Genomic DNA, 12,271 nt, shown 5'->3' on the forward strand with positions numbered 1-12,271 from the left:
GCTCGCTTGGGGCCGGTCCCGATAAATCTGTAGGGATGCCACCGCTGGGATGCTCCTGGGGAAGCCTCAAAGCGTGCTCAGCCCCAGCTGGGAGGAGGGAGAGGTGGGGCCGGGGTCAGCGGGGCTTCGAATAAGGACAGAAATCAGAAATCAGAGGTGGGAGCATGGGGTGAGCACAGTCCCATGGCTCAGAGCCCCCCGGGGGTTCCTCCTGCGCCCACGCTGCCCCTCCAGGCCCCTCTCCGGCAGCCCCCAGCAGAAGGACACACGGGAGCCTGGCTCAGCTCTCGAAAGCAGCCGAAGCTTTTATTTCACCTAAGTCCAGCTCGCAGCACCTGGGGCTGCACAAAATTTGGAGCCGGCGCCCGGCCGGGTCCGGGGGCCTGGGCCAGTGCCTGCGGGCATCTGGTGGCCACGGCCGCTTCTGCTCTAAGCCAAGCGCGAAGGCGAGAGGCTGCAGCGCCCAGCCCCGAGCAGGCACTGCGGGTGCGTGGCTCAGCCTGCACCGGCGACACGATTTTGGGGACATGACCTGTGGCGTCCCCATGGCTGGGTTTGGCTCTGCGCAGCCCCGGCGGCAGCGCGGAGCTGGCGAACCCGGTCCTGCTTTGCTCCTGCCAGGCTTTTTGCACATGCAATGCGCTGATTTCTAAGCGATAACTGCAGGTGGGCTGGGGAGCTGGCACCGGCTCCGAGCGCGCGCCTCCTGCCCGGGTGGCTCAGCGCTTTCCCCTCCCGGTGCCTCAGTTTTTTTTCCCCCCAAGCATCGCTGGGCTTTGGTGACAGCGGAGCAGGCGCTGCCACCACCCGGGCTCTTCCAGTTCAATGTGCAGAGCCACAACCCCGGGTTGGGGGGGGCTCCCAGCAGAGTCCAAGGATGCTCCGCAGCCACGCGGGGCTGGGTGCCCCGTTTGGGGAGCCGCATCACACGCGGTTGGGGTGCCCCCCGCCCTGCTCCTTCTCAGGGGCAGCCTCGCCAGCCTTCTTGAAGCAGTACACCCCGAAAAGCTTGTACTTTTTGTCCGGGAAGCCCAGGTTACGCACGCCGGGCTCCCGGCCGCCGCAGCGAGCCCTGGGGTTGACGATGGGGTAGCGGATGCTGCCGTCCTCCAGCCAGCCGGCCTCGCAGCGGTCCAGCAGCTGGATTTTCCAGGCGGCGTAGAGCTGCCCCACCTTGGCCACGGTCGCCCCGTTGTTCTTGCAGGCTTGCACCGCCTCGGCGTAGCTCAGCTTGCGGTACGTCTTCAGGAAATAAACTTTGCCTACAAGGGGGGGGGGGGGGTGGAATAAAAGAGGGGCTTGTCCGTGGTGGGGACCAGGCTGGGGCGCAGCGTCTGGTACCCAATGGGTGGGAGATGGGGAAGGGGGGCCTCAGGGTGGGCTGCTCAGCACCACGTCCGCCTTTATGGGGAGCCTGGACACCCCCTTTCTGCCCTCACCCCCCCACAGATGAAGGCGATGGAGGAGGAGAGCAGCCGGCACCTTGGAGGGGGCAGATTTATGGGGGCTGCGTGGTGGCGGCCGGCGCTGGCTCCTGGTGGCGATTACGCCCGCTATTTATCCTGCCTGCCACCATTAAATAAACATCCGCAGAGCCCCCCCTCCGTGCTGCCCTGCCAGCCGGGAGGAATTTACACAGCCCCAGAGCCCTCCTGGCTCCGATCTGTCTTGCATGGCCCCGGCCTCATCCATCACCCGGGCCATTTGCTGCTGCAATTACCTCCGTCCCCTGCTCCTGCCCGGGGAATACAGGAGCCTGGCCAGGACCGGGTGCCCCAGCTTGGCCAGTGACAGGGGCACGTGGATGGGTCCTGCTCCCTGAGGAGGGTTCCCAGCACTAAAACCTCCTTGATGAGATGGGGAGCTCTGCACAGGGACGTGCAGCCAACTCCTGCTCTCAACTGGGGCTGAGATGCTGGGCAGCACCCAGCAGGACCCCAGCACCAGAGTGGAGGGGGAACAGGAGAGGGACAGCCCCTTCTCTCCATGGGGAACCACCACCACGGTGCTGGGAAAAGACCCCCCCATCCAGCTAAAAAGTGGAGAAGTGCCTCAGTTTCCCCGGCACCCTTTACCGTTGAGGTTGGAGGTGAAGCAGAAGGCGTCGTAGTGCTCGCTCTCCTTGTGCCGGTAGCCGTAATTGCGCACCCCCACCGGCGTGTCCTTGCGGCCGCACTCCTCCCGCGGCCGGGAGATGGGGTACTGCACCGAGCCGTCCTCCAGCCAGCCCGCGTTGCACCAGTCCATGCCCTCCAGCCAGGCCTGGTGCAGTTGGTCGTGCGAGGCCAGGATGCCGTCCTGCTGCAGGCACGCCTGCTGCGCCTCGTGGAAATTCAGGGTGTAGCGGCCCAGGCGCGGGTGGTAGGGAAAGATCACACCTGGAGGGGGGCGTTGAGCAGGGCTGGAGCATGTGGGAATCACTCTGGGGTCCCCCCCTTGCACCCAACCGAGGGGGCAGCTGCATCAGGGTGGTGCGTTACGGAGCAGCCCGGTGCTGTGGGGCATGGGGCAACGGTGGTGCCCGCATGGGACCGAACCCCGGTGTCCCCGCAGCGAGTGCGCACCAACCCAAGCAGCGTGGCCGTGCCTCCCGAACCCCTAAAAAAAGCTTTAATCCTTTTCCCAGCACCCCCAGAATGTCTCAGCCCATCCCGACAGGCAGCGGGGCCGCCGTTCAGCTCAGAGCCACGTGCGGCACCGAGGCTGCCACGCGTCCCGGACCCCCCCGGTGCTTTACGAGGCCGTGCCGCTATCTGTCTCTGCCATTTACGAGCTGCCAGCGCGTAAACCTGGAGCAACAATAAAAGCCAATAACAGATGCAATAAAACACGGCACACGCTGGGAAAAACAAGCGGCCGTAAAGCTGAGCTTGGGGACAACGCTGGGAACGGTGTCCTGGCCATCCCACTGAGGATGCCATGGGGCCACTCGGGGTCCCCCCCTTGTCGCCATGCTCCAAAAGGGCCGGTGCCGTGCAACTACCTTCAAGGTCCAGCTTGACCATGCCGGTGTCGTCCTCGAGCTCGTTGGTGACCTCGCACTCGTAGCGGCCGTAGTCCTGCAGGGTGACGTTGCGGATGATGAGCGAGGCGTCCCCGAAGCCGTCCTCCTGTAGGGCCGTGCGCCCGCGGTAGCTGCCGAACGCCCGCCGCGCCTTCCCCAGGGCCACGAAGACGTCGACGAAGGCCATCGGCTCCGTCACCTTGGTCCACTTGAGGCGGATCTCATCGGGGTCGTGGGCCGAGACGTCGTAGTGGTAGCGGCAGGGCAGGATGATGGTGCCGCCCCGGTGCGTCACCACCTTCCCCGGGGCCGTCTGCACCACCACGGCCCCGCTGTCCCCCTCTGCAAGGGACACCGAGCTCAGCGCCCTCCCCGTCCCCAAACCTGCCCCGGAGGCACAGAGTTTAGCCCTGCACAGTGGGAAGGAGCCACGGTGGGGACAACGGGGTCAGGGGGCACATGGAGATGTGGGGAGCACCTTTTTGGGGTGGAATTCCCCTCTTTTGGGGGGCTTTGCAGGCCACGTGGGCAGCTCCATTGTGCTTTAATGAACGTTAAACCCAACGCCTTGAAGGCTGCAGGCTCCCGTGGAGGGGGGGGGCCACCCTGGCACCCTGCTGCACCCCCCCACGAGGCCACTCACCCATGACGTGGACCACCTTCTTCCGTCCCCGGGGGGTGGGCGGCGTGTCGGAGGCGAGGACGCCCACCAGGAGCAGCAGCACGGCCGGGCCAGCGGCCCAGCACCCTCGGGGGTGCATCTGGGGGGGGGAGAACCGAGCCCCTCAGCACCCCCCAGCACCCCCAGTTTGGGGGTAGAGGCTGGGAGAGCAGCGGATCAGAGCCCCCAGCCCCAACTGGTCCCCACCCCACATCCCGCATTGAACAGCCCCAGGGACCCCCACCCACCCCAAGTGCCCAGACCCTGCATCGCCCCCACCCCGCCGAGCATCCCCCACCCTGCAGGGCCCCCCCAAGGGCTGCGTCGGCGCTGAACTCCGCTTCACCCGCTCAGTTACAGCCGGGATGAATATTTCATGGCACACGCTGCGGGCTGGATCTCTTGAGTTATTTATGGCAGCGCCGGCACATCTGGAAACTGAACTGATGGCGCGGGAGGGGGGCAGCGGCCGCCCGACCCCCCCCCCATCCTCCCCACCGCCCACCGAGCCCTGCAGCCCCCTTTTTTGGGAACAACCCCAAATCCCGCTTGGGGAACGAGGACTTTGTCCCCCCATGGGGTGCCCCGGGGGGGGGGGCTGCGATCCCCGCTCCCCGCTGTGCCCCAAATTTGCCCCCCACCCGCCCCGCCGAGGGGCTGCGACCCCCGCGCAGGGCGCAGGGGGCTGGGGAGGGTGCGCGGCTGGGGGGCGGTGGCACCGGGCCGTGTGTCCCGGCCCCCCCCCCGAGGGTCCCAGGGCCGGGTAAGGGTCGGGCATCCCCTGTCCCCCCCCCGTGCCCCCCCCGGCGGCGGTCCCGGTGCAGTGTTGCAGTGCGGGGCACTGCGGCGACAGCGCCGGGGCTGCGGGACACCGGGAACCGGGGGCGGGCAGCGCAGAGCTGGGAGGGGGGGCACCGCTCCGACCCCCCCCCTACACCCCCCTACACCCCAAATCCCGGTTCCCACCGGCAGAAGGGTCCCGGTACCGGGGGTGGGGGCTTGATAGGGGGGTGGTCCCGGCCCCCCCCCCCCCCCCTCCCTCTCCGGCACTCACCGTGGCTCCGCGGCTCCCGTGCCCGGTGCCCGGTGCCGGGGGGGGGGCGGGAGAGCTCCGGTGCTGCCGGTGCTGCCGGTGCGGCTCCGCGCAGGGGGCGGCACCGGGAGCCCGGCCCGGCCCTGCCCCGGCTCCCGGCGCTGCGCAGGGCGCCCGGCTCGCCAAGGTCACCGGTACCGGCACCGGCACCCCGGCACGGCGGCTCCCGGGGCGCTGGGGGGTTTGTGGGGTGACCCCGGCTCTGTCCCCGGTCCCTACAAGGGCAGCACCCGGGGGTCGTATGGGGGGGCGCGGGTGGGGACCCTCGGTTTGGAGAGGGTGTGAGGGGGCACCCCGGAGACGCCGCCAGCACCTGCCCACGGGTGCACGGACACCCATGGGTGTATGGACCCCAACCCGTGCACAAAACCCCAGAAGTGTGCACAAAACCCCATAAGTCTGTACAAAACCCCCTAAGTGTGCACAAAACCCCATAAGTGTGCACGGCCCCCCTATGTGTGTGTGCACGGCCCCCCTGGCATGCACAAAACCCCATGTGTGTGCACAGACCCACACGCGTGTGCCTAGACCCCACATGTGCACAAAACCCCATAAGTGAGCACAAAAACCCCATAAGTGTGCACAGACCCCCCCACGCCTCTGCACACACGCGTGCATCCCTTGCACACGCACCGAGCATCCCCAGCCCCATCCCGAGCACCAAGGGCAGGCAAGGGCAGCGCAGACATTGGGAGCCCCCCCCCAGCCCCCAGCCCCTGCAGCCGGCACAGGGGGCGCACGGAGGGGGGGGGGGGACAAAGCCGAGGGCACAGGGTGCAGGCAGCGGGGTTACAAAGCCGGACCCAAACTCCTTTATTTTGTAAACATTTTTTTTCCCTGGCGTGGTCCCGTCCTTCCTGGGAGCATCCGGGTGGGCCGGGGGCCTCGCGACACCCCCCAGCCCCCCCCAGCTGCACCCACGTCCCTGCAGGGTGCACCAGGTCCCCCCGCCAGCACCCCACGGGGACATTGGGGTGTGGGGGGACGGGGACCTGAGCATCCCTGGGGACACCTCTGCCAGTGTGGCCCCACTGCAGATGTTTTTTTTTTTTTTTTGGGGGGGGGGCAGCCCCCCCTCACTGGTACTTCTTGCCCATGCTGGTGGGGGCGCTGGGCAGGAAGAACGCGGGGCGGCGCAGGCAGCGGAGGGCCAGGAGCTGCGGCCCCAAGGCGTAGAGGACGTTGGTGACGAGGAAGCTCCACCAGACGTCTTCGGGGGTCTGGTAGGGGAAGGGCGTGCGGGAGTGCAGCGAGGAGCCCAGGTGGGAGAACTGAGCCTGGGGACACAGGGCGGGGGTAGCACGGGGTGCCCGGCCCCAAAACTGCCCCCCCTGCGCCCCCTATTTCTGCATCCGCCGGCTCGCTCCAGCCTATTTCTGCTGAAATTACCCACTCTGATCAGATCCACCGAGGAAAAAGTAATTATCGGGCTCCGGCAGCGGCTCTGGGAGCTGCTCCAGATGCGGGTACAGCCCCAGCCCCCCCCCTTTTTCACTCCCTCCTGGCTGGGATTGAAGCCCCCCCACCTGTGCCACGGCTCCGGCGAACACCAGGCTCCAGTCGGGCATCCAGGAGCAGCCCGGGCGCAGCAGCCCGTAGATGCAGAGGCAGAAGAAGGGGAGGACGTAGAACAAATAGAGCAGCATCTGGTGGAGCGGGGGGACACAGAGGGTCACCGCGTCCCCCACGGCACGGGGGGGTCCCCATGGGATCCACCCCTATCCCCCCTGGGGATCCCACCCTCACCTGCACTTTGGGGTAGGCAACGGGGTCGCGCAGGTAGGGCTCGTGCTGGTAGATGTACTCGAAGCAGGAATCCGCAGGACAGTCCAAAATCACCTGCGGGGGCAAAGTGGGGGGATGCGGGGGACCGTCGGGTGGATGCGCCCACCCTGTCCTCCCCACGGCACCCATGGGACCCCCCCCCCTGCAGGCGCCCAGCGCTCACCATGCCCCTGAAGAAGGTGAAGGAAGCCACCAGGAGCAAGAGCAGGACCAGCACCACGTCCTGGGGCCGCTGGTGGAGCCACTTGCGCTGCTCCTCTGCAACCTGGGGAGGGGGAGAAAAAACCCCACGGGTTGGGCTCCGCTCCCTAAAGTCGCTGCCCCCCAGGTCCCGGCCCCTTTTCGGCTCACCTGCTCCGCCGTGAGACACGGCAGGACCCGGGGCTGCTGGAAGAGCTTCACCCCAGCCCAGATGGGGATGAGGACGTAGGGCACGTTGAGCAGGAAGGCAGGGCTGATGTCGGAGCTGTACTTGCCTGGGGAGGAGAGCATGGGGTGGGCGACGGTGCCCAGCCCCGTGCCAGCACCCAGTGCCCCAGGAGCTGGGGGTGCTGGTGGAGCTGAGCAGCAGGCCCCCTCCGTGCCCCCCGTACCTATCAGGTTCCCGAGCAGGAAAACCACGATGCTCATCATCAGAGAGCCCAGCCAGAAGAGCCCCAGGCTCCTGTAGCTCTTCCTGCGGAGACAACGAGGATCAGACCCCTCTGCGAGGCTCAGAGCTGCCCTTCCCCAAAATTCGGCACCCCTCCGGCCCCTCCGAGCCCCGGGAAGGTGCCGCGTGGCGGCGGGACCCCCTCTCCTCCCCGCTCACCGCTGGCTCATGGCTGTGATCATGGCGAGGTAGAGCCCGTAGTGGACGAGGCCGTCCCAGTAACAGATCATGATGCCGTGCGCCGTGCGCAGGTACGGCTCGCCCTGCCCGGGGGAGAGACATCACAAAATTTTGGGTTTTTCCCACATTTCCCAGGGGACTTGGCCGCTCTGGGCGCACTCCAGCTCCAAGGATTTGGGGAGCCGGAGCTGCGCCCGTGCGCACGGAGCCGCTCGCCACGAGCCCCCCAAGCAGGACGAGGCGGTACCTCCCTCACGTAGACCTCTGCGAAGCCCGAAACGAAGCCATCCTCCTCCAGGGAGATGATCAGGTCGATGGCAGAGGTGAAGGAGAACGCCACGAACACTGCGGGAGGGCGGCGGGGGGCGGCTCAGCGCGCGGCCCCCCCCTCCCCACCGCCTGGGCCACGGGTGCCGGGCACCCACCCCAGGGACTCACCGCAGAACAGGGGGTCCTGGAAGTAGCTCCCTGCTCGTAGGAAGTAGATGATGGAGACCAGGCCGGCGAGCACCAGCACAACCGTCAGCACCAGGGGGCTGCTGTGGGACAGATTGTGGGGTTCAGGCACCCCGCAGGGGGGTGGCACCCCGTGCACGAGCATGTGTCCTATTTCTCCTGGTCCTGGTGAACCCCCTCAGCACCCCCTGGTCCTGACAGATCTCCACAGCCTGAAATAACACCGGGGAGGTGAAACCCAGGGGAATTCCAGGTCCAGTTCCATGGGAAGGGTTTGCCTGGATGAGGCTGCTGCGGTAGGATGGGCAGCAACCCTACACACACACACCCCATGGTGGCCACAAGCTGGGTTTTCACCCAAAATGCATTTTGAGATGGGATCGCTGAGCTTTCCATCTCCCTTCTGAGGAGCAGAGCTGCCAGCCCACTCCAACACAGGCGGCTGCCTGCTGATGGACTGCTGTAAGAGCCCGCGTAAACCGATTATAAAGCAAAGCAGCAGCGAGAAGACAAATACTGCAAATTTGTCCTAAGAGTGCAAACAAGTTGTAGGGAAATCTGTCCTGAGCTTGCTGCTTCTCTTCCAAGAAGCAATTGCATTAGCTGGAATAGCTACAGGTCTGCTCCAGCCAATTCTTCGCCTTCTCGTGCTATAAAGCCGGAAACATCGTGGCATTTTTCACTCGAGCCTTTAATGCTGTTACCAAAGGGAAGGAAAAACGTAAAGCCCTGGCTAGCTGTCTGCAGAGGCGCTGGTGTCAACAGCTTGCCCTGGAGAAACTCCAATTACCAGCCCCAGCGATCCCAGGTTTGTGTTCGCCTTCTGCAGGCAGAAATGTTCTTCCAGGGGATGGGATGGGATGGGATATTGGGATGGGATGGGATGGGATATTGGGATGGGCTGGGATGGGATGTTGGGATGGGATGGGATGGGATGGGATGGGATATTGGGATGGGATGGGATGTTGGGATGGGATGGGATGTTGGGATGGGATGGGATGATGGGATGATGGGATGGGATGGGATGGGATATTGGGATGGGATGAGATGGGATGGGTTGGGATGGGATGGGACATTGGGATGGGATGGGATAGGATATTGGGATGGGATGGGATGGGATGTTGGGATGGGATGGGGTGGGATGGGGATGGGATATTGGGATGGGATGGGATGTTGGGATGGGATAGGATATTGGGATGGGATATTGGGATGGGATTGGATATTGGGATGGGATGGGATATTGGGATGGGATGGGATGGGATGGGATGGGATGGGATATTGGGATGGGATGGGATGGGATGGGATGAGCATCACAAGCAGCTCTGAGTGGGGCTGGGTTGCTCCTCACCCCCCTGCACACACTGGGTTTGGGCACCCAACAGCCACTCAACAAAAACAAACACTCCATCAAATAATTGAACTGTCTCCGCGTAAGTGCGTTATTACCAGCGTGTAATTAATTACTCCATAACTGCTCCCATGGAATGATTAATTCCAAATTCAAACACGCGTTGTGGCGGAGCAGCACGGCACAGGGCTCTGTTAGATGTCACCCTGCGTGCAATGGGTTTTGGGGCACACCAGGGCCACATCCCACATCCAGCAGCATTTTGGGGGCTGTGCTTGGGGTGCCCAGGTCCCCCTGCGAGGGCGAGGGGGGAGCTTTGAGGACAGCATCGCTCGGCACCGCAGCCTGATCAAGAAACATGGAGTCATATCCCTGCCCCAGCCACACAATGCGAGGGCAGGAGAATAATATTGTTACGGGCTCCAATTTGGGCAGCACGCTGGAGGTGCTGGTGCTCCTAACAGTTACTGATGGGTTTCATCTGGTGTCACATTAAGCAGAAGAGCCTGGGGGGGCTCAGAGGGATGGATCCGGGTGCCCCAGTGGCAGGGCTGCAGAGCCCCGGTGCTGTGAGGGTGCAAGGGATGAGCCGAGCCCAGGGGGTGGAAAGACCAAAAAATGCAAAGGAAGATCGGGAGGTTTTGAAGTGAAGCTTTAGGTTGGGAAATCCTCGGTTCTGCAAGGAGAAGTTTGGCTGAAAGTCCTCGGTGCTCAGCGGGAAAGCCGAAGGAGAAATCAGCCGAGCAAAGAAACGCGCAACAAAAGGGGAGAGGAGGAGGATGGGGTCCTGGTGGGAACGGGAGGATGGAAAATACAGAAAATTGAGAAAAAGGAAAAGGGGAGAGCCCAGAGCTCCTGAGCGTGGGACTGGAAATAAGAAAGGAGCAAGCAGCCGGGGGTGGCTTTACAAAGGGAAAGAAAATGAGCAAAGGGGGGTGGTGGCAGGGCTCCGGGGAGCCACGCAGAGAGCTGACAGCAGCTGGTGGCACAGCCACTCGGTACCAAACCCCCCAGGGCTGCTAAAAATGCCCGAGGAGAGGGTGATGGAGAGCCGGGGGAGCGCTGACCGGCCAGAACACGGCTCTGTCGGGCTTCCCAGTCCCCAAGGGTTTGGGAAGCGGCGACCCCGGCCACGCTGCGCGTTGTGCAATGAGCCTGAGCAGCCCGGCTGGATGTCTGCTCGCTGATAACAGGATTTATGTCATAAACGCAGCCGGGAACCACGTCGGCACAGTCCCAGCCCGCAGTGGCCTTTCTATGGGTTCAGCTGGGGCAGGAGCACCCCGGACCCGGTGCCGTGCCTTGGGCTCCAGCAGGACCCCAGCTCCATGCCCCAAACACTGCTCTCCCCCCTCTCCAAGTCCGGATGGGACCCATGGGTCTGTCCCAGCTGGGTCTGCTCCCACTGACAGCTCCCTGACCCCACAGCCTTATCCTGGGACAACCCGAGCCCCCCTCAAACCCCTCAGCCTGGAGCCAGCGTCCCGCACCAGTTCAGGACCGGACCTCTCCCCAGTTGCCCCCCAGTTGGGATCGCTGCCACCAGCACCCGGCCAGACCCAGCGCCCTGCCCCAGAAGCTTTATCCCAGGCTGGTCCCGGACCCGCACTCACTCTGCCAGTGCCACCAAGCCGCTGACACCAAAAGCCAAGGGGAAGGCGAGCAGGGAAGGGGCGAGCGCGCCCGGCACGGCGGGGAGCTGCATCCCCACCGCCACCGCTGCTGGGAGCCCGGACTTCGGCCCCAAGGCTGGGCAAAGAGGCAGCGCCCTTAAAGAGCCAGAGCCGCCCCCAGCAGGAAGGGGAAGCCCCCGGGGGGGGTCTGAAAAAGGGTGAGGGGGTCCCAGGAGCCCCCCGGCCTCACCTCAGGACCACAGGGTTGCAGCACTCGAGGGCTGCCTCGAGGCACGGCACGGCCGGCGGTGGGGGATGAATAAATGCGTTCCAGAAGAGGCTTTGAATGTTTGGGGATTGGGCTTTTTTCTTTTTTTTTTTTACTTTCTTTTTTTTTTTTTTCTTTTTCAATTCATTCCGGAACCCTTAAGCACTTAAAAGAGCCAAGAGGACGCACCTCTTGAGATCTGTAAGAGGAAAAGAGAAGCGCTTGAAAGGCAGCACTTCATCCACGCCTTCAGTAAGCGAATTGAACGGAGCAGAAAGCAGCAGCTTTGAGGTCTCCGCGTCCGGCTGGGAGCCCGGCATTAACCTGACCTCCTCCTCTCCACCTCTCCTCCGCACCTGCCCGGGGAGAGACGGGTTGACAAACTCCCACAGCATTTAGCGGACCCCGAAGGCGGCCGCTCAACCTTTCACCTTCCCCACAAAGCCTCCAGCACCGTGCCACTGTGTCACTCTTTTGCCCTCTTGCTTCAGAGTCCGGGGACTGAATTAACTGCCCTGCACTTTGCCCTGGGCTTGCTCATCACCGCTGGGTGCCGGAGGACTCCGAACACACCCGCGTGCCCAGTCAGCGCCGAGGCAGGGCCACGAGGAGCAGCACGACCCGCGGGGAAGGAAGGGCACGAGCCTAACACCAAGGGGGCAGTCTCCAGGGCTCGGTAATGAGGCTTGATTTGGGGCTGAGAAGCCACCCAGCAGCCCCACTTATCCAAAAAGCAGCACGACAGCCTGTAAAATAATAAAAAGGGTGAAAGAAATAATAAAAAGGGTGAAAGCAGGTAATGAGGGGCAGCTCAAGTGATAACCTTCAGATCTTCCAAGCCACCGAAGGCTCCAGAAGCGTCCCAGCAGGTTTCTTGCTCTTGCAAAGACAAACGAGCCCCAGCTCCTTTGCCTCTCCCCAGCCAGGCGACTGCAGCGGGGTCCCCTGCGCTGTGCTGCCACATAAACATGGTCAGCACGGGCACTCGTGCTCGGCCACGAGCACCAGGAATTCGTTCTTTGATCCAAAAGAGCCCAACTTCGGTGACCTTCCGAGCACGCCACCACAAGCGTGTTTGATTAGGTTTCTGAAGATGAAATCCCTGCTTTGTAGGTAATGATGGCAAGGAGGAGGACTGCGCTAAGTGGCTTGCTGAGTTTCTGCAGAATTGACCCCTGCCTGCTGCTCTCGGGGGCACGGGGAATATTGCA

The 12,271-nt window shown here is 63.8% G+C and overlaps 2 protein-coding genes across 3 annotated transcripts; both read right to left on the bottom strand.

Annotated features, from left to right (window-relative positions):
* Positions 1-286: 286 nt before the first annotated feature.
* Positions 287-4,877, bottom strand: HAPLN4 (hyaluronan and proteoglycan link protein 4). The gene is made up of 5 exons (XM_068661716.1): positions 4,720-4,877; positions 3,648-3,765; positions 2,984-3,346; positions 2,076-2,378; positions 287-1,262 (listed from the first exon to the last, which is right to left on the bottom strand). Exons 2-5 carry the CDS (start codon positions 3,763-3,765, stop codon positions 925-927), a joined length of 1,122 nt encoding a protein of 373 aa, XP_068517817.1. The 5' UTR covers positions 4,720-4,877; the 3' UTR covers positions 287-924.
* An 803-nt stretch (positions 4,878-5,680) lies between these two features.
* TM6SF2 (transmembrane 6 superfamily member 2) lies at positions 5,681-10,951 on the bottom strand. Of its 2 annotated transcripts, none has more exons than XM_068661717.1 (10): positions 10,793-10,951; positions 7,814-7,914; positions 7,623-7,720; positions 7,355-7,458; positions 7,137-7,219; positions 6,895-7,019; positions 6,707-6,808; positions 6,505-6,597; positions 6,285-6,404; positions 5,681-6,035 (listed from the first exon to the last, which is right to left on the bottom strand). In XM_068661717.1, the coding sequence occupies exons 1-10, from the start codon at positions 10,882-10,884 to the stop codon at positions 5,835-5,837; spliced, it is 1,119 nt and encodes a 372-aa protein (XP_068517818.1). In that variant the 5' UTR covers positions 10,885-10,951; the 3' UTR covers positions 5,681-5,834. The 2 variants fall into 2 exon arrangements, with proteins under 2 accessions (XP_068517818.1, XP_068517819.1); XM_068661718.1 differs by having other exon boundaries at positions 7,814-7,911; positions 10,793-10,941.
* Between the last annotated feature and the right edge of the window lie 1,320 nt (positions 10,952-12,271).

The sequence above is a fragment of the Anas acuta genome, chromosome 26 (genome assembly GCF_963932015.1).
Source record: "Anas acuta chromosome 26, bAnaAcu1.1, whole genome shotgun sequence".
NCBI lineage: Eukaryota > Metazoa > Chordata > Aves > Anseriformes > Anatidae > Anas > Anas acuta.